The sequence below is a fragment of the Chaetodon auriga genome, chromosome 10 (assembly GCF_051107435.1).
Source record: "Chaetodon auriga isolate fChaAug3 chromosome 10, fChaAug3.hap1, whole genome shotgun sequence".
NCBI lineage: Eukaryota > Metazoa > Chordata > Actinopteri > Chaetodontiformes > Chaetodontidae > Chaetodon > Chaetodon auriga.
The window spans coordinates 5,705,209-5,729,524 of NC_135083.1; the positions used below are offsets into that span (position 1 = coordinate 5,705,209).

The following is a 24,316-nucleotide window of genomic DNA, read 5'->3' on the forward strand; positions in this document are numbered from 1 at the left end:
TGGGGCTTTTTTTGTCCAGCACGCCGTTGTCTGAGTCAGGATGGAGAGATGAGGACGGGGCATCCCACTCACCCTCTGCACGGCCGGAGACACTGCTGCGCTGCTGTCATGGCAACAGCAGCAGTCACCACCGCCAGCATGGGCCTATAATGCACAGGCCAGGAGGAGTCACACACACACACACACACACACACACACACACACACACACACACACACAAAATGAGAGCACGACACCACACAGGCGGAAAACTACACGTAAGACACAAACATAAATCCTAGATATTTTAGCAGTTTTTCCTTCACTTTGTCCCCACATATGAGTGGAAATTAAATTAAAATGCTTTATTTTATTTATTATTTTTTATTTTACATTTTTAATGGGGCAGATGTGGCGACGTTGAGACTTTAAGTCAACTCAAGAGAAACTTCTTCTCTCAAATCTCTGTCTGTGAACTCTTTGTTAAACTATTTTTTTTATTTACGGTCATCGCAGCTGTGTGTCACATTAACTCGGCCTGGATAAACTGTTACATGCGGAGGTTTTTGTTTGTCTCATGGCTGTAACTATTTTACCCGCATTTTATTTATCTCGACATCACCGGACGCGTATATCTGCAGGAAGTGGAACTCCTATTTAAAGCCAAATTGTGTTATCAGTGTTTTCTTCTTCAGACAGTATCATATAATTCTGCCCCCACCCTCTCTCACCTTCCACGTCTCCAAATCGGACATTTTCTCTCTGCGTCTGGGCAACATAACGCGACTTGTAAACCGCAGGCTTTGCTGCAAATTAAGCCAGTTTCGAGTGCAATGCAGATGTGAGAGTGTTTTTCACGGGATAGAAAGAGCTTCTCAGTGCAAGCGCGAATCGCATTCAAACAGGTGTGAGGAGCAGAGACAATCCCAGGTGGCGCATGTTGATCGGATATGTGGCCATATAGGAGCACATCGTGAGCATCTTTGCGCTTCTCTTCAGGGTTGAGCAACCCGCATCCGAAAATAGTGTTGTCTGTTAGAAAGTAGGTCGATAGGAACTGAGAGCGACGTTTGTTTCCACGCTTTTTGTCTGTGTTCTTTGTTGTTTAGCGAGGACTGTGGGGTTTTTTTTTCAGCCTACCCTTTAGTGAAGAGCCTTTTACGCACAGGTGGGAGATACCCGCTCAGCGTAGCTGCTGTAGGACAGCCCCCCTCTCTGCTCCTCGGCGGATGATGTGAGGAAGTGACATTTTTCACCGCTGCGGTTCGGGACAGCACTGCTCCTCTGCAAACAGGTGTGCTACTGTCCGGGCCACTTTTGCTGGGAAACCAAAGGGAGGTAGCGTCCCAAAACCTGAACCAAGCCTCCTGGACGCGGGACAGCGGGGACCACAGGAGGAGGATCAACCCGTGCAAGTCTTTTCTTTATTAGCCTGGGCTGTTTGAACGGGTTCAGACAGAGGGAGAGAGGGAGCGATGGCAACGAAAAAGGCGTGCGTGGATGCGCCCAAAAGGAGCCGGAGTCCGGTCGTGTTGGAGGCGGAGATGTTCAGTGAATTTCAGGACTGGTGTCTCCGGACTTATGGAGACTCCGGTAAAACAAAGACCGTCACCCGGCGAAAATATAACAAAATCATGCAGACACTGTTGCAGAACGACGAGTCGGATGGCGTTTATATCGACAACAGCCACATCAACGCCAAATTCAAATTTTGGGTGAAGTCTAAAGGATTTCAGGTCGGGACCAACGTTTTGGGAGAGCACAACAAGAAAGGAGCTCCAGGGAAACCCGTCCTATATGTCCCGGTCAAGTCAACGGTAAAGTGTGTGATTGTGTGCGTGCGTGCGTGCGTGCGTGTATGTGCGCGCGCGCCCGTGTATGTGTGTGTACGTGTGACAGAGAGAGAACGTGCGTGTACACGCGCACGAGATGTCCCGTTGCCGCCTATAAGTTGTCATGATTTCAGGCTGCACACATGCATCTGTCACATGAATAAAACGACTACTTGTAATGTTCTGTCGTCCCGGCTCGCCCTCGCCTCCTCATGAAGCTTCACTTTGTCCACATCCCAACCAGAGCAGCCCTACTCTCATCCCTTGCTGCCATAGCAACGCCGGTGCCTCCTGGCAATCGCAATTGTACAGGTTGGCTATCACGCTCAGCCATCTCGCCAGTGAGGTTGAAGTCCTGTCAGCGGCACGCTGCCGGGCGCAAAGCACGGGATAATTGACTATTGACAACATTTAGTTTGAACCGTGCTGTTCGGGTCTCGTGTCGCCCGATATGGTGATGTGATGCTGTGCGCGCGCGCGCGCGGATGCAACGGCATGTTCGTGGGTCGGGTATGTCAGGGCACTCCGGTGTGCTCCCTGGGGGACTAGAGGGTATTAACGCCAACTTAGAAGATGCCAGATTCACCTTCCCGCTGTGGGGTTGGCTCAGCAGGTTCGATTGTCAGCGATTCATCCCAGACACGCGCACTCACTGTCCCATCTAAGCCGAGCAACACGGACTGTGTCCGTGCGTCGGCAGGGCTGGTTTATCTTCCTTTCACAGAGCAAACATGGGGTTCAGAAATACTCAAATATCAGTCTTTTTCATGGAAATATGACTGTGTGGCAGCCAGTCTGAGCCTCGGTGTTTGTACCCCACTTTTCATTGTCCTGGGAGGGATGCGGATCGGCTCGCAGGCACTCGTTGCTCTGGCAACACCTGTATAGTCCAGGATAGCCTGCCTCTGCCGCATTTTATTGTGTGCGTTCCGACATTAAAGCCTGTAAGCCCGTTTAAGAAAGCCTTCTCAAGAGAAACATTTGAAAACGTATTTCTGCATCTGATGGAGGGTGGCAGCTGTGCGTAATTGGTGACCACGTGAGGGGCTGTGGCGGAAACAAAAGGGTCTGCACGGGACTGATAGCGATGTACGCCCACAGTTAGTGCTCAGACTTGACTTGTACATGTCTTTGGATGGTGGGCTGTGATGGAAGTCAGGTCACCGCACGTCCCGCTGCACGTCACTGAGGCTGCAGGTGCATTAAACGTTGAACCACTCGTTCTTCTTTTTTGACGGATTGCCAAGATAAACATGTACACGGTGAACTGTCAGGGGGCCCCAGTGGCTCTCCTTGTGGGCGCGTGCGTCGGTGCACGCGTGCCCATGTCTCTGTATGGTGTTTGGGCCTGCTGTGCCAGCAAGGAGACAACCACCATTTTAAATAAGCGCCTTCAGGGAGTAGTCCCCCCCACCACCACCACCACCCCCACCCGCTCTGCTGGGACAGAGTCTCTCTGGACCTCAAAGAGCAGAAACACATTTTCTGTTAACAAACTAGAGGAGATATTGGCACAGATTAGAGAGCGAGTCCTTTGATTTTGGTTGAATAGCACTGATCCCTCCACAGGTGTTGTACCTGTGTGAATGCACAATTTAGATTTAGGCCAACTGCTTTTACAAAACTCCTCTAATCTCCACTCAATATTATGTTTCCCTCTGGGCAAGAGGGCAGGTGTGAGCTGTCTCTGCAGGTGCAGATGGTGTCTGAAATGTGTTGTTGCTTAGCTTCTGTCCGTGGCTCTTGTCAATTCTTTCTGAGGTGCATTCTGATATGTCCTCTATGTCTCAATGCAACAATCTCCAGGTCAGCCCGATTTCTCTGTGAGGCGCCTTTAACAACGCCTGGCCTGAAATAATCCTCTGAGGTCTGGTTAAACCATCGGAGAGGCTGCGAAAGGCAAAGTCTCACTGAAAAAGTGTAGCTCACTGTTTGTTGGAGAGGAGTGCACACGCTTTGGAGCTGGTATCATAAGGCAGGGGGAAACCTCCCCCTGACTCTGCTGCACTTGGGAAATTTAAACAACAAACAAAACATCATCCAACACAAGCTGCTTCTAATGATGAGTCACAAGCTACAAATCAACCAGTTTGTGCGCATGTGACTATTAGAAAGCATGATTTTTGATTCAGTGTTCGTGGGCTTTATAAATAGGCTGTCGTGGGCCCTTGGAAAAGTGACACACACACATACACACACACACACACACACACACACACACACACACACACACACACGAGCAGACGTACAAACACGCACACACAATGGTCACTGCCTCCTCATACGGCTGCAGGCCCGGGGGCGTGTCTCTGGAGCTCCAGCACTGGAAGCCCCGCTGCAGCTGCTCCCAGGGTGTGCCAAGTTTCTGTATGGGGGCAGGCAAGGGGCTAAATGACGGGAGGCTGGGTGGGGGTAGGGATGGATGGTGGCTGATGCACAGACAGAGGAGGTCTCTTCTATGTGTCAGTGAAGCATACAAGGCGGCTTCAGTGTGTGACGGGACAGAAAGGCAGGGCACAGTAGCACAGACTCAGTGCAGATGCCGTCTTTTCAAGCTGGACGCAGAATTATTTCCTCTCGGTGCTCTCTGGCCGTCCCTGTCCTCCAGCCCACGTCGTCTCGCCCTGTTTCTGCACAACTCGGAGCCCTCGCAGTGCTCAGAGAATCCAGCAGCCCTCAGTGTGGAGATGCAACCTCGTTTAGCTCTCATTATGTCCTGATTAGAGGACGCTACAGAGGAGGAGGGGGACAGGACCAGAAACAGACACAGAGATGCACCACAGAATTGCACACTGTGTGAGCACAAGACTTTCCTGAGACGAAGGGAGTCAGAGGGCAGCGTGTTTGAAGAGAAACGCTTAAACGCCCTGTGCATTTCCTCTCGGCTGACATGAGCATTGTACTGAAAAATTTGAAGTACTGCGAGCTGTTGCTTTTTGTTGCCATGCCAACTGAAATCTGTAAATATCTCTGTTCATCTCTCACAACTAGGTTTTGGTGGACATGCTCTCATGCACACACACACACACACACACACACACACACACACACACACACACACACACACGTATATATACCTGTAACAGTTTAGAAACACTTGACACGATGCTGTAAAGTTGAATCGTGCTTGCTGGAGATGAGGCCATAATCAACACCAGCTCGTGTCAGGCTTTATATTCTAACATGTATAATTAGTCCAAAGCCTTTATTTACAATCAATCAGACCAAAAACCCCAAAGCGGAAACGGTTGATCAGTTGATCAGCAAAAAATGAACTGGCAGGCTGCAGCTAACTACTAATTTTCATGAAAATGTCCATCACACAAAGCTCAGGTTGATGTTTTGTTGTGTCCAAAGACATTCAGTGAACAGTCACAGAAGACAAAGACCAGAAAATATTCACATTTTACGAAGCTGGAACCAGAAAAATGTAGTATTTAAAACAACAAAAGACTCAAAACAATTCATCGTTAATCAGCACAGGTGCAGATTATTTCATGGCGAGCAACTAATCGGTTGGTTGACTGATCGTTTCTGCTCTATTTTTAACTATTTTGATGATCAAATAATCATTTCAGGCATTCATTCAAGCAACAATACAAACATTTTCTCATTCCAGCTTCTCGAACGTGAGGATTTGCTGCTTTTCTTTGTCTTGTACGAGAGCAAGCTGGACATCCCTCCGTTTTGATTAGATAAAATAAGAAATCTGAAGACGTCGCCTCTGGCTCCAAGAAGTTATCATGGTTATTTTTCAGTATATTCTGACATTTTATCAACAGAAAGAAAGATTCATAGAGTAATTAAGAATAATCAGCAGACTGATGAAAATGATGGTTAGCCTGAAAGTGACAGGACAGCATCAAATTAAACAGGACAGCCACAGAAAAATGTCCTCAGAATACAGGATTTAATCATGCTGTTAATTTACAAAATAAAGGTCTGCAAACCAGAAACCTATTCATAATCTGTGCCTTGGAAAATGGGCCCTAAATGTTTGTCCCTCACCGTCAGCCGGGAAAGAGGAACATCATCATTATTATCTGATTAATTAGTCCACGTTTCCCCTGAGAGCTCCTCTTTTGTGGAGGGGCCACAGAGTCAAAAGAATACTGGCCCTATTATTCAACAGCATTTGCATTAATGCCATTTTTGCATAGAGGATCTCCAGTGCTTTTGTCCGGTGTGTGTTTTTTTTTTGCTTCAGCCCTCTCTGGCAGTGCTTATTAGGGGCAACACATGGGCTCGCACTCATGGGTTCAAATGCTCGCCACCCCAAACAAGAAGTATCTCATTCGTCATCAGTCCCAGATGGACTAGAGCGGGATTTACCTGTGCGTGCGTGGCGGTGATTGAGTTTCCATCAAGTGGCTTAAAGGTGGAGATGTTTCTGTTCGAGGCTTCTTTGTTAAGCGAGAGTCAAACTGGGATTCGCAAAGAAATTAGTTTATGTCAATATGTGTTCATTTCCGACGTTACCGCGTGACTGTGGGTGATGAAATCCATCCATCCCTGCACGTATGTGGCAGTTTTGTGTGTGCATGTGTGCTCGTACAAAGAGGGGGTCGCTGATCGCATGCTCTGTGTTTCCTCCCTTCAGCACCCTCTCTGTTGCCATGGAGAGACCGTTCTTTGCTTTCCCATAGGAGGAGAAATTAACACCATTTTTAACTGGCCCGGGGGCCTCCCCCCTGTGTGGGAGATAGTCTGAGTTCTGCTCCACACACACACACACACACACACACACACACACACACAGAAAAAGAGAGAGAGAGTCTGTAAGACGGCAATAATCTTCCTACCACACCGCTACTGTCATTTTTAATACCTTTGCAAGGCCAACGTTTAACGAACTGGGACAGTGTGATAATAGCCTGGAAATGGTGGAATGGACTCTGGGATGTGATGATGTATGTGCGAGTCATTTACATACCATTTTTAGCCAGTGACTGGAACGTCAACAGTGCCAGTCTGCAGGGCCGGTGGGACCGTCTGTGTCTCTGGCTCAGTGGGATATTGGGGATGTCACACACTCTATCAAATAATGTTCATCATGGGAGCAGCCGAGAGAGAAAGACACACACACACACACACACACACACACACGGACGTCGGACAGAGGGGTAGAGCTCAGTGCACCTAATGTGGATTTAATGACAAGGGCTTTATAATTGAGGCAGAGAGGAGAGAGGAGGAGGACGGAGGAAAGAAAGAGAAGGAGACGGGATTTATGAAAAAAAGATTTGTAGAGGTTAATAGTCTGTTTTATTACACTTTTTCTGTCGTATTTACTTTTATCTTGCACCATGTTCCCCTTGGAGCGCGCGCACACACACACACACACACACACACACACACACACACACACACACTCAGTTTAAGGGTTGCCTAAACCTTATCCTAAACCCAAGTCTTCACACAACAATTTAATGATTTACTTCATGCAGACTTGTGTTTTGTCCCTGCAGTGTGAGTGTGTAAACAGATTTATGTCCCCACAACATGAGCAATACACATCCACACGCGCGCGCACACACACACAGGCACACAGGCACACACACACAAGCTCAAGAAACAAGGATTGTTCCATTTACGTGTCCATTAGCCAGTTGATAGATTTACAGAGGGGAGACGGGGCTTTAAAAGATGACCTGTTGTCACATCTGCAGTGAGATAATCTGAGTCATGAGTACTGTTGACACAGCCATCTTTACTCGCTACTTGCTGGGTGCGCGCACACACACACACACACACACACAGAAAGTACCTGAGCACACATCCCTGCTGCCACAACTTAAGCTCCTTATTGTGCAGCCACCTTACAAAATAAAACACCACCTTCGCGCGTGTGCTGCACCTTGACTTTTCAAGTGAAGTGCAAAGCTAAATGGAGATTTCTGCATGTGTTTATCCGTTCACCCATGGAGCTAATTTCTTGTGTGATGCATCTCCTCTTTCTTTGCCGGCCTGTCTTTGTGACCCAGCTGCTTCCCGTGAACCCCTCCACCCTCCCTCCAACTCCTCCTCCTCCTCCTGACCTGCCTGTGTGCAGGACTGCTCCTCTCTCCCCTCAGTGACTCTCTGCTACAGTGTGTGTGTGTGTGTGTGTGTGTGTGTGAGACTGCCAGCGGGGGTGGGGGCAGCCGACTCAACCCCTCCAGTCTCCTAGCAACAGAGCGGTTTGGTGCGGGACAGGGAGAGCGTGCAGGGGATGGGGGCTGGTTGTACAGTGGCTGGGGGAGAGCAAAGTCCTCCAGGATTAGAAAGATGGAGGGAAGGAGGAGAGGAGGAGAAGGAGGGCAAGAGTTTTGCGGTGTTGTTGGCGATTAGGGATGCTGACATGCCTCCTTTGCTCTTTAAAACGGCGTGCTGCTGATGAGACCAAATATCTACAGCTCTGTTTAACAGCTGTTCTCCTCTGAGATGCTTCAGCTACAAGGTCCGCCCGGTAGACATGTGCTGCACTTAAACACACATGGCACGCACTAATACACACACTCAAAGCGTGTTGTGTTCAGAGGTGAATGTTTAACTCCCTGTTGACTTGTGTTTGGAAACTAAAGCGCTTATCGGTGCAGAGGAGCCCGAGAAGGCCTTCGGGTCGCAGGACTGTGTGGTGGCTTGTGAAGGAAATGCTCTCCTGCCTGCAAGTCGTTACTTTGAGGAGAAGAAGCATGTAAAAGTAGAGTTAGAGTAATTGATCAGGACAATTTTTATGATCAGAGTCTTTTCCAAACAAAAACATGAAACTATCTTTAGCTCCAGCTTCACGCACATGGAGATTTGCTGTTTTTCCTCTGTTTTCGTATCATGGCAAACTGATCATCTTTGGGTTTTGGACTGTTGTTCAGACAAAAAGATGTCACTGAGGAAATTATGTTTGTGGGCATTTTTCTAGAAAATTGTAAATAATGAAAATAACAGTTGCAGCCCTTCACAGGAGCATTGCAGGTACTGGTCTTAGATGGAGACTTCAGCAGTGTTAGTCAACCTTATCACCAGGTCCAACACTAGCATGCTGCCATATAATGTATGTGTATGTTTTTCTGCTGGCTTTCAGGTCAGAGAACGTGTCCTCAGTAGAATATCCGGAGTGCATGTTGGATATTTTTTGGGGTAGAATTCAGTGGAGGATGCAGCCGCGGTGTGGGTGCACTGCACACCCCACAGTTGTATGAGATTATCTAAATCCAGCGTGAATGGACCTGACACCATTGTCCCAAGCAGCAGCAGTAGCAGCAGCGGCAGCAGCAGCGGCAGCAGCGGCGGCGGCAGCGGCGGCGGTGGTGATGTCACCGGGGGAATGATGATGATACCTCCAAGTGCGATAGATTACAGCTGTGATGATGAGGTGGAGGAGCGCTATTATTTCATTTATTATCATTACATTTAGCCCATGCTGACAGGGGAGAGTGGCTCGAGAGAGAGAGGGAGAGAGAGAGGGAGAGAGGGCCGGATTAAAACAAACCCGCTCTGTGAGCTGGTTTTAGTTGCCATGGCAACGATCATTACCTCGCACTTGGGAGAGCAGGAGCAAGGAGAGAGAAGAGGAGGCGGGGGGAGCGGGGGGGGGTAGAAAGAAAGGAAGAAAGAGAGCAAGACGGGACGGAGGTAGGGGATGAAGCCACAGAGGCAGGAGAGAGGGAAGAGGAGAAAATGAAATGTCAGATCCCAGGAAGTGTGCAGAAATGTCAAGGAGGGGAGGGAGGAAAAGTGTGATTCCTCGATGCCAGGGGGAGAACTTTTTGAACTCGGGACCCTCCTCTCACTCAAACAAGAAAAGATCACTCCCCACCCAGAACCCAATCTCCAGAAAATGTCAGAGCTTGTCTCATATCTGCGTGGACGAGGTGGACTCATGGAAGTAAAAAAGCTAATTAAGGGCAGGTACGACAGGTGAAAACATGGCTCCTCATGCGTCGTTCAGTTTTGGCCCTGTTTTCTTTAACAGCACGTCTTCTTTCAGACCAGTGGATGACTGAAAACATCATTCGAGTGTTTATTTTAGTTTAGATTTCTGTTGCAAACACCAAACTTTCCGGTTTTATTCACATCTCTGTTCTGAAGGTTTGTTCGCATATCATTCATATCCTTTCATATAAAGTTTCTTCCCAAAAACAAGGCAAAAATGGATTTTTTTGGGCTGTTTTGACAGTATTTCCTGATTTATGGAGTGATTAAAAGAGATATTCGATATCCCCTCTGCAAAAAACAACAAAATGAAGCAGGAATTTTAAATGTGGCTTCATCCAATGTTCAGGTTTCTGTTCTGGAAGTTGATGCTAATTAGTGCATAATTAATGGGAAACGCCTTATTTGTGTATTTAAACATAAAATTTCAGAAAAATTATCACACAAAAAATAATTACTGTAAGTAGTCAATGGGGGAAGCTTCATGGTGACATAGCTATTAGACCGCATTTCTAACCTGTGGTGTCTTACCTTAAATACCCGAATCCATTTAGATTTCACATTGTTATGGTTGCTCAGGCACTTTAAAGTATCAGCAGGTGCAGAAATAAAAAGATAAGATCTGGTGAAAAAATGCAAAATGTTGTGAGGAGGGATTGAGGGGATGACAGAGTTAACTTGGAGGAAAAAAATGGAGGCAGAATGGAGAGGAAGCCCCATGTGGTGCTGCGGATGGAGGCCGTTGTCCTGGCGATCCCACTTGTATGGCTGGTCACGTGACCCTTTGCCCAGCACACCTGCCCGGGAGAAATCAGTGGCAGTTTCTATGGCGACAGGGTCAGCAGCACGGGCGCCAGAGGTGGTGGGAGGAGGGACTGTTGGTCCTGTACAGAGTGTGTGGTGTTATTTTTAAACATGGCAGCGATGAGGCGAAGGCCGGGCCGAGATTCTCCACCTGAGAGAGGAGTGTAAAGACAGGATGATGGAGGAGAGCTGGACGGAGAGGGGGGTGTTGTTTCAAGTTTCATTCCCAGTGCAGGTCAGGACACCTTGTGCATGACCGTCTGTAAGCACATGACCCGTGACTCATGCGCCTTGGATGCAGGAATCTCCATTTGCAGCTATAATATCAGAGATCTTCCACTGCAGATGATACACACATGTCATCTCTGCAAGACTGAGGCCGGACATCAAGCTAAACTCCAGTCTCTGTGTTTCAGTGTTCAGATGGGAGTTCGGCCCAAGACAACTCCTCTCTGAAGCGTGTAGCTGTGGTGGAAGACTTCTTTGACATCATCTATGCCATGCATGTGGAGATGGGCGCCGACCCTGGCAGAGCACCCAAGCATGCAGGCCAGAAGAAGACCTACAAAGCGGTGAGTAAATGCAGCCATCAGTGTGTCTAAATACTAATGAACATTTCCCTTTTGCCTCTGCAGTTTCATCCATATCTTTTTCATCCACCTTTGCCAGGGCTGTTGCTAGTGATGCATAACAAAATATGGCATACAAATAAAACTGAAATATTGTCTGCACACACAGAAAACCATTTTCTTTGTCTGACTTACAAGGTCTTTGTCAGAAAAAACATCCATGTGAACAATAGACAGTCTGCAGCCATGCTAACAGCTCTGTGAGGCTTTTCTTTAGGATAGAGATGCTTTGAGCTAAATGATAATGTCAGCATGCTAGCATGCTCACAATGGCGATCAGCTATCGTGTTGATGTTCACTAAGTGTAATGTTTACAAAGTTAACCATCTTAGTTTAGCATGTTAGCATGCTAACATTTGCTGATTAGCTCTAAATATGGCAGGCCTAAAGCTAAGGCTGATGGGAAAACTGTTTGTTTTGTCAGTATTTAGTCATAAACTAAGCACCGGACAAATTAACACTTTGATCAGATGTTTTGCTAAAGTTTTTCTAAGGGGAACGTTAAAGTGTCATACTAGCTGCTAGCAGCTAAAAATGATAGCTCCATCTGCAACTATGGGATCACATGTTAACACATATTATCCCCAGATAATTTATCTTCAGCTTTGCTCTTAATAAAAGACATTGTGACCGACAGAAGCCCAAACAGGACATACATGAGCACATTTTTAGCCAGTGTCAGTTGGTCTACCACTTTGGTCCAGACTGAAATATCTCAACAACACCTTCAGTGTTTGATTTTTTGCACACATATTCATGGTCCCCAGAGGATTGGTGGTCCTGCCCAGTACTTCGATATAGCAGAGTCTGCTTCTTGTTGCATGGATGTTTGCCAGGCACTGACCTTTTTGAAACTGTGCAGACAACTTCTCCTTTTCCTTTGTGTGAAAAGAGAGTTAAGCAAACCACAGTAGGATTATTTTATTTGGAAAAGCGAGGGTCTAAAGTGAGGTCAGGATTCTTTTCAAGGAGCCAAAACGTCCAAGCTTCCCTGACTAAAGGCATGCTTAACACCCAGAAACCACCAACATCGTTTTTCTGTGAAAGACAATAGGCTATACTCCTTAGCTCTGACAACGTAATATAGCACTTTTAGCATCAGGAGTTACCAAGGGAACACCTTTACCAGGAAAACAAAGTAGTTGTGGATGCTTCTGGAACAAAGGAGTTTACGCTGCGAACTGAGGTGTGGTCTCGGGCCGGGTGTGGTGTCCTGGCTAAACGAGGGGCTTTGTATGCAGCTTTCATGCAGTATTGGAGGGGGGGGGGTTAGCAGGACTTTGGTACCCCTCCTCTCCTCCCTCCCGCCCCCCCAGGATTGAAAAAAAAAAAATCATAGAGCCAATTCCTCCTGCCCTGTAGAGAGGTCCTGTCATGTCTCATAGAGTGTACCCTTTTGAGGAGGCAGCATCACTGGGGCAGGGCATAATATGGAACTGTCACTGTGGCCTTCTGGGAGGTGCACGCTCCTCTGGGTGGCCTTTCCCTCTCAGCTGCCTCAAGGGGCCAGGAGGGGTGGGGGCAAAGGGGATGGGGAGCTGTGGCAGTGGTGATGGTGGTGGGCCGGTGGGGGTGGGCACCCCTGCTGCCTCTCCATGGTCACGTGAAGGTCGCATTTTACAGGGAAACGCCAGAGGGGGGCGAGGAGGGGAGGGTGGCATAGCAGTGGAGACAAACAGAGGAGGAAGGCTGAGCATGAGAGAGAGAGGTGGAGATACGAGTCGGCTGCACCTGAGAGAGCAGGAGGAAAAAAATGATGAACACCACTTGTGTTTTTGGGTATCAAAGCAGAAAAATGCACAGGGCTGCAGCTGGAATTAGGCCATCTGAAGGCATGAGAGATCGCCCAGAGGGAGGATTCCTTCTCATGCCACATCGAGATAACACATAATCACTGACCCCAAACTTTCACACATGCACAGTACAAAAAAAAAAAAAAAAAAAACACCTGCACACATTTTGTGCTCAGCCACAGCCTGAGCCATATCTGCTGCCATTTTTTTTTTTTTTTTTGCCATAACCCAGTCTCCTCTGCTCACTCCCCCTGCACAGATAGCAGAGACCTACGCCTTCCTGCCCAGAGAGGCGGTGACTCGGTTCCTAATGAGCTGTGGAGAGTGTCAGAAGAGGATGCACATCAACCCCAGCACTGCAGAGTTCAAAGGTAAAGGCACACGTCTGACCTGTGGATGGCTCGCTAATTCTGGAGACATCATTAACTCATATACTATTTTTGAGATTAACCTTTAAGAGTGGATCATTCTCAGATCCTTTCACATACTGACATGGAAAATGCTTAATTGCTGTGTAGCAATGCATGCTGAGATGGTATAAATCAATCTTCTACTACAGCAGCCAGACATGATTGTTGTGGGATAATTTCATCATAACATTCATAGACATTTTCATTTGTTTTGTCACACGAGGTAGAGGTGTTCAGTTTTTTGGCTGACGTCTGAATGACAGACACGCTAAGTTCTCCTCTGTCCTGTCAGACACTAAATACGAGCTGATATGATCTTAGGTGTTTGTACTTTGAAGAGTTTGTGAATCGAACCCTCATTAATAAAACACATTGTATATATCCATCAGCAACATGATGTAACAAAGACTCAAGAGGACCACATCTCTGGGATTGTGTGAACCCGCTAAAAAGACCAGAAGCCCTCTAGTGGCCGGTGTGGAGACTGCAGACAGCTCTCAGCCACATTGTTTGATTTCAGGTGTTACAGACAGTCAAAGCTGCTGCTTGCATTTCAGTCTTTGGCTGGATATTGCAGCAATTCTGGCTTTCCATAATGAATTTGTCTGTACGATTAGCTTACAGGCCGTGCAGGATTTGTTTACAGAGGGATTCAGTGAGAAAATTAATTATGTTGGTGCTGTATTTATACGTGCACTGTCCAGTTTGATTACTAATCTTAATACTTGTAGTTAGTGTAGAGCAGAGGTTATCAAACCGTGAGCCTGCCGGTGCTCTACGAACCAGAGAAAATTAATTATTACGATTTGGTCTGCAATTTGCATAAAAAATGGCTCCTTGTCAGAGTGATATCACAGTCAAACCTGAAACCACTGACGTGATACGCGTTTTTTGATTCAGTGTGACTCACACTCTCTCGTGGAAATAATTTTATCTTGTGCACTTTGTGAATAAATGTCCACCTAGAAATAGAATAGCATAGAAATAGAAAAAAAAGATGCTCCTTGTGACTTCAGAACTTGCTTGGGAATTTTTATGTTTTTGAGTTTTCTTCAGCAATAAAGCAATCCATCAATAGTTGTTTGTACAATAACAAGTACACTTTAAACAGGAACTAGTAATAGCTAATTCAGCATACTTTTAATGCCACTAATTAAAAATACTGGGGTGAGGGGCAGCACAGGTGTCTCGATTTTTCTGAGGGGGCCTTAACAACTTCACAAATACAGCTATAAAATCACTATATGTGATCTGACCCAGTGTAAATGACAATTACAACATTACATACTTATATTACTCAAATTATTATCATTATTTAATATTGTACCCTGTGTACAATATTATATTTATATTTTCGTTCATCCTTCGACAAATGATCACAGTTAATTTAAGAAATCAAACCTCTGTAAAGGTTTTGTTGGGCTGGTCTGCAGTGGTGAAAGAAGTATTCAAATGTCAAGTATGAGTCCCACAGTTAAAATACAACTTAAGTAAAAGTATTAGCAACACAGCTGACTGACAATATCAGAGGTGAAAATATTCATTTTGCAGAGTGGCTCCTGTTGGTGTTATATTAATATCATGTATTACTCAAATACTCAAGTCAAGTATCTCATAATTGTACTAAATCATTTGAATAAATGTAGATAAAATAGACGTGATTCACTGTCGATGAACTAAACTTGATCCATCTGCTTGCTTCTGTTTTTATTAGACATAATCATCATTCAGTGTTTGTGTTTCAGACACGTCTTTTGTAATCGGTGTGTGTTTTTTGCTCTCTTTGTCAGAGAATGACAGACCAACCTCACTGGTCCCGGACCTCATCGACTACAACATGCCTCTCACTGCCACCTACCTGAAACAAATGAAACTGCAGTGCATGACTGCCACAGAGAGGGTGAGTACCCCTCAGTGCTGGGGGGGCCGTGAATGTTTGCGAGGCGTGGATGGATTGATTAGAAAGTCAGCCACTGTTAAGATCTCTTTTCACCATAATCGTGTTTGCATTGGCTGCACAGATCCCCTGCTTAGTTTCTTCTTCGTCACATTGAGGCTGCAGGGAGAAAGGAAAAGAAGACATCCGTCCTCTTTACTTTTAATTCAGTCTTAAAGAACCAGCGTGCTCCTCGTGCTCGGGGGAGGAGCTCAGTGTGAAACCAGGAGGATTAGTAAATCTTCTGTGCAGACTGACGTCACGTGTGAGACCACTCCCATGTTTGGCTGTGACAGAAACACTCACAAACCACTGTCACTAAAGTGCAGGGAGCGGTACTTGATGATGATAATGTCGACCTCACTCACGCATAATTAGGATTATCCGGAACAATGACCCAGACTGTGATTTGCGGGTGAGTACAAATTAACAAATGCTCAGGCTGTTGGTCGCATCTGTGTGCAGACTGAGAATGAGCAGGCCGATAATTTAATAATTAACCATCACTGAGGGTTATTCCAGTGTTGCAGGAGACTTGTCGTAATTTGTTCCATATCTCTGCGGCGCTGGTTTGGAGAGCGGCTCGAAGCAGCAGGTTTTCTCTGTTGACAAAAGCAGAAAATTTGTGAATGTGTGTGAAGTCTGTTGTCACTTCTCAGCTGTTTGCATGTGGCTCTGCAGAAGTTTTTGTTTGGTGGTAAAGAAGCAAACAATGTACATTCTGTTCAGAAAAGGGGAGATTAAAAAACATGCCTCAGATCTGTTTTCCATCCTTTGTACCAAACTTTCTCACTGTCATATACCTCAGTGTGGCCGTTTAGATGCAGGCCCTGCTATGCAAACACCACTGAAACAGGCTGTGACCGACAATTGCTGGTCCTTATAAAATTAACAACCAGTGAAAAATGGCAAACAAAGCCTAAAGCCTCATCTTCAGATTGCTTGTTTTGTGCTGTACATTAGTCCAAAACCAGAAGGTATTCAGTTTACTATCACATATGAGACAAATCATCATAACTGAGGAGGTCAAAACACTGAATGTTGAATGAAAAATGACCCAAACAGTTCAAAGACTATCAAAATAGTTGTGGATTTTTTCTCTGTCAACTCTATCGAGTGATGCACCTGGTCTCAGGTTTAAGAGTAAGGCCCTAATTTTATCAATACTTTCCTAAAACATAGACATTGATGATGCTACATTTCCAGCTACTTAGAAACTGTAATTAGAGACTCTTTCCTCCTCTGTCTGTCTCCGTCTTTAATGCTCACTTGGTACCTAATGGAGCTGTCACTGAGCATTTTGGTCCCCCCCTAAACCCCTTACAGAGGGACGGATGCATATTCCCAAGAGTTTAGGCCTATCTGTGTGCTCGTGCAGGGGAATGATGAGATGACGAGATGTATTTCTGCTCTGTTTCCATCACACGGTGGTAGTTGTGCCCCCTTCTGCCAGCTGACACATGACGGCGCGTACGCAGGGCAAAGAGAAGTCACCATTCATGTCAGCGTGAAGTAAACTGGCCCGTGTCGCTCTGTGAAGTTCAGCGCGGGTCTGAAATGTGTTCATGGCTGTTCAGCAGATGGTAGAATTTCTGCAGTTTGAAGCTCAGCCTTTGGATAGTTTGTGAGATTATTCCGCCCTCCTTTGCTAATCCTTACCCCCATGGTTTACTCATACTTCTGTTACGCTACAACAAGCATCTTTAGGGTCTCTATGTAACAGAGTTAAAAATAGCAGCGCTCCAAGAAACACATTACTTAACAGGGAGGCTCCTGCGTTTGCTATTATTTTCTGCTGCAAGAATCCAGCATGTTTTATTAAGAGTGAAATCAAGAGAATGGCCATTAAAAGGTAGGTTCACATTTGTTTCAAGTCATAAATTGTACATTGAAAGCTTTATCGGTTGCTGTTCCTGCTGTTCAGACAGACCTCAAAGAGATTCCATCCTAAAGCAATTTCAGTGTAAGTGATAGGAGACAAAATCCTTCTTGTTTGCAATTAAAGTTCAGCTGAAGCTGCAACCTTGAATCTAAAAAGTTGGGACTCAGGATTCACTCATTTGCAAACAAACTGTGTTTACCAACAGCAATATGGCCCTGAGCTCATGTAGTAATCTCCTTCATCCAATCATGTGTTCACAAAGTGGTGAACCTCGCTCCATCCTCGCTCGTGAACGACTGAGTCTTTCCAGGATGCCCCTTTCATACCCAATCATGACACTCTCACCTGTCACCAATCAACCTGTTTACCTGTGGGATGATCCAAACGTGTTTTTGGAGCGTTCCACATCTTTCTCAGTCTTTAGCTGCTCCTGTCCAAACTTGTTTAAAACGTGTTGCTGCATCAAATTCAGAAAAAGCAGATATTCACACAAATCAGTGAAGCCGATGAGGTCGAACATGTGAGCGACTTTCTTTGAATCAAGGTTGTACGATGAAGACAAGGAAACACTTTCTGTGGAAGTTTTATGCTAAAACGCTGGAAGTTACCTCCTTGATCTACATCAAACTGCTGAAGGTTCATTCACTTCAGCTGAATTTTAAAATGCATCACACAGAGCAGACTGTTGGTTTTGCGCCCCATCACTTACGCTGACAGAACTTTAATAGGGGAATCCTTTGTTGACAGCCACCAGTACTACATAAAGACACGTCAGTATTGTTTTAAGATAAACTTGAAAAAGTCTGAACCTGAGATGACAGACGACTTGATGATACTCTCGTCTTTTCTCTTTTCTCGTCTTATCGTTGGCTGAATGGGAAACTTGGGGGTTGCCTTTAAACGTGTGAGGATCTCTCTCCTGACACTCAGTCCACCCCCTCTACCGACTCAGCTCTCTTTCTCGGTCTCACGGTCTCTGTCTCTCCCCTTGTCTCCCTTCAGGATGACAGTTCGGTTAGCAGCGAGGACATGAACAGTGCTGAGCCCACGTGGGTCGCAGCTGAGCAGCCCCCAGTGCCTGAGCCCAGCCCACCGAACGGAGAGAGAGTCAGCAACCCAACAGCCACTGTTAAAGAAGAGGACGGTAAGACGTCGCTAACAGCCGTCTTGTACCAGAAGATGTTATTGTTGGATGTGTTTTTTTGGTCCGATTCAGTTTTATTTACATCTGGAAACCGAAGGTAAAGTCGCTGTACAGATTGGTGTTATGCAGGAAACAGCTTGCCTCGTTCTTAGTGGACTAATCCAAATAAATCCACTCTTACAGGGGGTGGGACACCACTGCAGCCCCAATCCATTGTGCACCCCTCTCTCTCAGGGTACAGGGCTTAGAGAAGTAGGACAAAGGCCGATATTAACCTTCACAGATTAGGAACCACGATAGAAAAGACGGGAAATAGGGCACATCACTGAAAGGGAGCATTACTCTGTTCCAGTGAACATACTGTAGGTGTGCACAGAACACATGTAGAAGGCATCAGAGGGAAATCAGCACACGGCCATAAACTGGGTTAAAGAGCTGTAATGTGCACACACCAGGAAGTGAAGGCTCCCTTCCCCCACAGTCCCTCCTCATCCTCATCTCTTTCCCTCTTTGCCGTTAAAACTCCTAAGATTTCCCCCTTCTGCACTAACTTTTATTTATCTTGACAGTTGACCCCAATACCCACTTCCTTAACAGTTTCACAAAGCACAACATGAGGCAGGAAGTCCCATCCCCCTGTAGTTACACACCCACTGTGTTGTTATCCAAGACAGAAATAGTTCCTATAGTAGTAAACACACCACATTCACGCTAAATGATGACAAACATCCGCACAGCTCATCTCTATATGTGCGTCTTCGCCCCGTCCTCTTCTTCCTCTGCTCTTCAGATGATGACTCCTCAGAGAGCGGCAGTGCCAACGGGCTGCCGGCCCTGACCTCTCCGGAGGTGCTGGCCACGGGTGGGAACCCCCCAGATGGTGGGGCCCCATACGGGGAGGTGACAGAGAACGGTCTGAGCGCTCCCCTGGACTTCAGCACCACCTCGCCCTCGTCCTCCTCAGAGGATCAGCAGCCGGTCAATCTGAGCGACAGACTGCTGCCTGCGGGGAGCTCGCCGCCAAACTCTTACCCCGCAGACCCCAACAGGAAGTACCCCATCAAAACAGAGTACGCCAACAAGGTAAGGAGCTTGATTTGACTTGTCAGATTTGTGCTTCATCTTTCTCCTGTCAATCCAGCTTTGTCTTCCTCAAAGAACGGTTATAAAAAAGCAGCTTACGTCGGTGCAACCTTTAAAAATCGTGTTTCTGTGTGTTCCTGTGTGTTTTTAGTCCCCTCCTTACAGCTCAGGAAGCTATGACTCTGTGAAAACTGAACTGAGCATGAGCGCAGAGGACTTGACCTCTGGTCGGGCACAGATAATTGACGACGACGACGACGATCACGACGACCACGATGACAGTGACAAGATCAATGACGCCGAGGGTATGGACCCTGAGAGACTCAAAGCCTTCAATGTAAGTAGCCTGTCAGGCTGTTTAATTAAATTCATATAAATAGAATACAGTGCAGTGCTGTTCTTATCTGTGGCTCTGCAGTGGTGATGGATATCAGCCGGCACTGTTAAATTAAATTATCAGTATTGTTGTTATGTGGAGATATTGTTCTTAGAAATATTGAAGATGAGGAAAGTTCTCATATCCTAACCCCGAATAGGAAGTACCCTACACGCCCTGTTTACTCTATGAAACCCACCATCAATGCATCCAATAGAAACACAGAGAGGTGTAGAGGTGCAAAAATGCAAACGCCAGTGAATAAGCAAACACTAGAAATATTGTCCTGAATATGAGCAATGATTCCATTTCCATCGCTCCGGTTTTCATCACCTCCCCCTCCCTCTTTATCCTCTCCTCTTCCACCCTGCCTCGAATGCTCCCCCATCCCCTGCCTTCCCTCTCCTCTCTTTTGTTTTCCACTCTCACACCCCTCTCCCCCTCCACCCTGCACCCCCACTCCATTTTTCTGCTCTACATCCCCTCTCTCCCCTCCCCCCCTCTCCCGTCTCTGTCAGATGTTTGTGCGTCTGTTCGTGGATGAGAATCTGGACCGCATGGTGCCCATCTCCAAACAGCCCAAGGAGAAGATCCAGGCCATCATCGAGTCCTGTAGCCGCCAGTTCCCAGAATTCCAGGAGCGCTCCCGCAAGCGCATCCGCACCTACCTCAAATCCTGCCGCCGCATGAAAAAAGGCGGTTTTGAGGTAAAAAGTGCCTCCAGCTAAATTGTTGTCTGTATGAATCAAACATACAATCGTCGAATCTCAGAAAATGCAGCGTTTCGTGTTCATGATGTGCAAAAATCTGGCCGACCCTCGTTTTCAGATACGACCGACACCTCCTCACCTCACCTCTGCCATGGCTGAGAACATCCTCGCTGCTGCCTGCGACAGCGAAACCCGAAATGCTGCCAAGAGGATGCGGCTCGATGTGTACCAAGCGACGGTAAATGTCTCAGCAGTTGGTGTTTGTGAAATTGCTCAGCGGGGGTTCGGGAATGTGTTAGGACTGCCACGCTTCACTGACACCAAACCGTGTAACATACACTGGAACGTTCTGCCCAAACTGAGAACATTTCTTTCTTCATAGGACGAACCCGCCTCTGTTGACAAGTCCAACTCAAGGGACCCGGCCTCTGTGGCCCCGTCAGGGTTCTCCATCTCCAGCGCAGCTTTTGCCCAAGACCAGCTCTACACCAATGGAGGCCTCAACTACAGCCTGCGGGGATATGGGTCCATCGGCAGCAACCAGCAGAACTCTGGTGTTGCACAAACCAACGGTGAGGAGCTTCTGTCAGTCCAGCCCCTCATAGAACCCCATAATAAGAAGCCCAACTTTACAGCACAAATAAATATGAATTGATTTTTATTTAACTCACTTGTTTAAATTATATTTAGGCTTGAAGTTGTGCATCATTATAGGCATGTCTGCTTTGGGTGACAGCTAGCAGCAAGGTTTTCAACAACCAAGCTCCACCTCTTCGCACATTCTTGGATTAGCTGGTGGTTTGGTGACAGCCGGAGCCACTGTCACTGAGCTATTGTTGCTAGCATGTCGCCAGTGAAGTTAGCATGTAGCTCAAGGCATTGCTTTGTCCTAGTACAGATAAACAGAGCCAGAGGTAAGACTGAAAATACAGTGAGGGGTTTTTTTTTGTCTGCCACTTTTTAAAATTAATTGATAAATCAGCATGAAGGAGTCCTTTCTTCATTATAGCGAGCTCCTCTTTGATGCTTCTCTGAAACACTACATGCTCAAATTTTTCTGCTAGTTCCAGAGTGTTTAGTCATAATAGTCATAATAAAAAGACTTCTCAGGTATGCTTCCTGACCCTGATGTGTCTCCCGTATTGCACGTTTGTCTTTAACACCACCGTTGTTTCCGCAGGTCCCACAGATCTGAGTATGAAGTCAGTCGGCCCTAACTCCTCCTCCTCCAGCTCCAACAGTCACGGTCAGGGAGGAGGCGGTGGTGGAGCTTCGGCCCAGCTCAGCCCTCCGGAGGTCACAGCAGTGAGGCAGCTCATCGCAGGATACCGGGAGTCCGCCGCCTTCTTGCTCCGCTCAGCAGACGAGCTGGAAAACCTGATCCTGCAGCAGAACTGAGTCCCAGCCGAGCCGTGGCGAGACCTTCTCCTAGCCTGTCCATCTCTGTCGCTCTCAGTCACACACATTTGGGCAGACTTGCGTACAAAGACACAAACACACACGAGTGATACTGCAGCGCACAGTGGGTCCTGTAGGTATGCTACCTTTGCTTATTCCCACATGTTTATGTATTTGGACAGGCCAGAACATATCACAGGCTGAAAAATGTTGATTTATGCATTTGGTTCACTTTGACCTTAGTGCCCTGTTATCTGTAGCCATTCATCCCATTCAGTTCATTTTACCACTTCAACCTCCATTCGTCTCAGGAAGTGATGATCTATGTGAAAAAAATGATCTGCATTGGTACGCAGGGGAGTACCAGAGGTGTTAACTTTAAATTAGCTGTGGCCATAATGCCACATTGGCTCATTTGTGCACGTTTGGACAAATTAATGCTTAAATAGCAGTGATTTAGCATCATTACCGTGTTTCCATCTTTACACAGATGTAAAATATGCTGTACAGTGGCATGATCTGATTGGGACGCCTGAGCCGAGTCGTTTATAAGCGATGACTCTCTCCAAATTCACTTCTGCGTTGCATTCTCCATAGATGAATCGCTGCTAAATCCACTGACCTGTTAACCTCAACAGCTACTGAAGGATGCGCTGACGTACATGCACGCAAAAACAAAAAAAAAAAAATAGAGAAGATAAACAGTGTTCACCTGGAAATTCTGCCAGATCCGTCAAGTCGTGTGGTCAAAACTATACCTCGGTTCTGCTCCGTCGCAGTGGTTTCCAGATTCGTAGGCATGTGGTTACTAAGAGACAAAGACTCATTACCCAACGTGACTTCGTTTTCAGTTATTTTATCATGAATATCACGGGCAACTTCTCATTAATTAACAAGGAAGGAGGCTTTTAAGAAGCATGGGTATGCAAATTGAGGTCACAGACACCTGTCAGGGAAAAAAGGAGATTAATATATTGTTTAGACTCTTGGTTTTATAACCAGTGCTACTGGAAAAGTGGAAAAAGGTGCAATATTGAAGATAATCAGTAATGGTGTGCTTACTGAAACGACTCTGTCAGACTTGCTGAAGCGTTTTAAGGCAAGATGGGGGAGTACTTTACCACAATCTCCTCCTGCTGTAACTGTCAAGCTGTAAAAAAGAAATGATATCCCATGCAGCATTGTAGCCAATTTCAATGTTGTTGTTTGTTGTGAATACTGATCTTTATCGCTAACCTCATAACTGAGGCACTTTTCATGTATTGGGATCATCCATAGTGATAAAAGGAAATGAGACCTGGCAGCAAAATGAGACTTAATGTTGCACGTCTTTTTTTTTTTTTTTACTTTTAAGTGATTTTGGGGTCATTTTGTGAAGGAATTGTTCTGTGAGTGTTTTTTAAGTTAAAACGGGCACATCGAGCTCACACGCATCCATGACTGACAGTCAGATGAATGCAGCGGTTTCACCCTCACATCCATGTGGCTTTACTGGATGCGGTGTGAGTGTGTGTGTGTGTGTGTGTGTGTGTGTGTGTGGGCTGCTCAGACAAAAGAAACTCTGTCCGTCTGTATCGTCCCCTCTGACCTCAGCTGTCAATCCCTCATCGCCGCTCATTGATGTCATGTCTGAAAACACACTGTTTGAAAAGAAGCAAGAGACAATCTTTGAAAAAGATGTAATCGCATCACAGTTTACTCTCCCAGCTTTCTGCTATGGTGTGCGTGTGTGTGTGTGTGTGTGTGTGTGTGTGTGTGTGTGCGTGTGTGTGTGTGTGTGTGTGTGTGGTCTGAGGACACACAAGAGTACTCAAAGCAGATCTAGAGCACAGTCTCACAACAGACACTTTTAATGGTGAGTCACTCAGCACAAAAACACTCGTGTCAGTGTGTGTGTGTGTGTGTGTGTGTGTGTGTGTGTGTGTGTGGTGTTTTTTATTTTGTTGATGTAAGTGTTGCTGTTGACAGTATGTTGATTTTCTGTTGGTGTATAAGTGGAGTGACCCAGTTTGTACAACATCAACCTGTGAAGATTTAATTCAGTCGGCTGAAACATTCCAAACAAGGACAATGACTCTTCAAGCAGCCCGAAGTGGCTCGCACCTTATTGATTTGTCAAAGTTTAGAGAGATATATTTCTGTATTTATCACAAATCTATCAAATTTATCAGTTCTTTGTCATGAATCAGTCTATTTCAGCGTCATTCATAAACTTTTCAGGCTGGTTTAGAGTTGGATTTACATACTAAATGACCATTTTTCTTTTTATTACCATGTCATGATTGGGCTGTGTTACATTTGCATTTAAATTCTATTATCTATTGCAAGTTTGGAAGCACTTTATAGCTCAGGATTAAGGTAACATAACACAGTGATGAGTGTGTCTTTACCTCATTTGGAATATCAGCTTCAGTTCAAAACATATTGAG

General features: G+C 46.1%; 1 protein-coding gene across 1 annotated transcript; it reads left to right on the top strand.

The window, feature by feature from the left end:
* Positions 1-743: 743 nt before the first annotated feature.
* Positions 744-22,557, top strand: nol4la (nucleolar protein 4-like a). Its single transcript, XM_076741244.1, has 11 exons — positions 744-1,796; positions 10,943-11,098; positions 13,208-13,319; positions 15,149-15,258; positions 18,179-18,320; positions 19,111-19,403; positions 19,555-19,740; positions 20,298-20,486; positions 20,608-20,727; positions 20,872-21,061; positions 21,670-22,557. Exons 1-11 carry the CDS (start codon positions 1,455-1,457, stop codon positions 21,885-21,887), a joined length of 2,058 nt encoding a protein of 685 aa, XP_076597359.1. The 5' UTR covers positions 744-1,454; the 3' UTR covers positions 21,888-22,557.
* Positions 22,558-24,316: the final 1,759 nt, after the last annotated feature.

What these genes read in the sequence shown, in the direction of transcription:
- nol4la (XM_076741244.1), top strand. Translation starts at nt 1,455, where the DNA reads ATGGCAACGAAAAAGGCGTGCGTGGATGCGCCCAAAAGGAGCCGGAGT. An exon ending in AGAAGAAGACCTACAAAGCG is followed by an intron (nt 11,099 to 13,207) that starts GTGAGTAAATGC and finishes CCCCCTGCACAG; the next exon opens with ATAGCAGAGACCTACGCCTT. An exon ending in AAACAGAGTACGCCAACAAG is followed by an intron (nt 19,404 to 19,554) that starts GTAAGGAGCTTG and finishes GTGTGTTTTTAG; the next exon opens with TCCCCTCCTTACAGCTCAGG.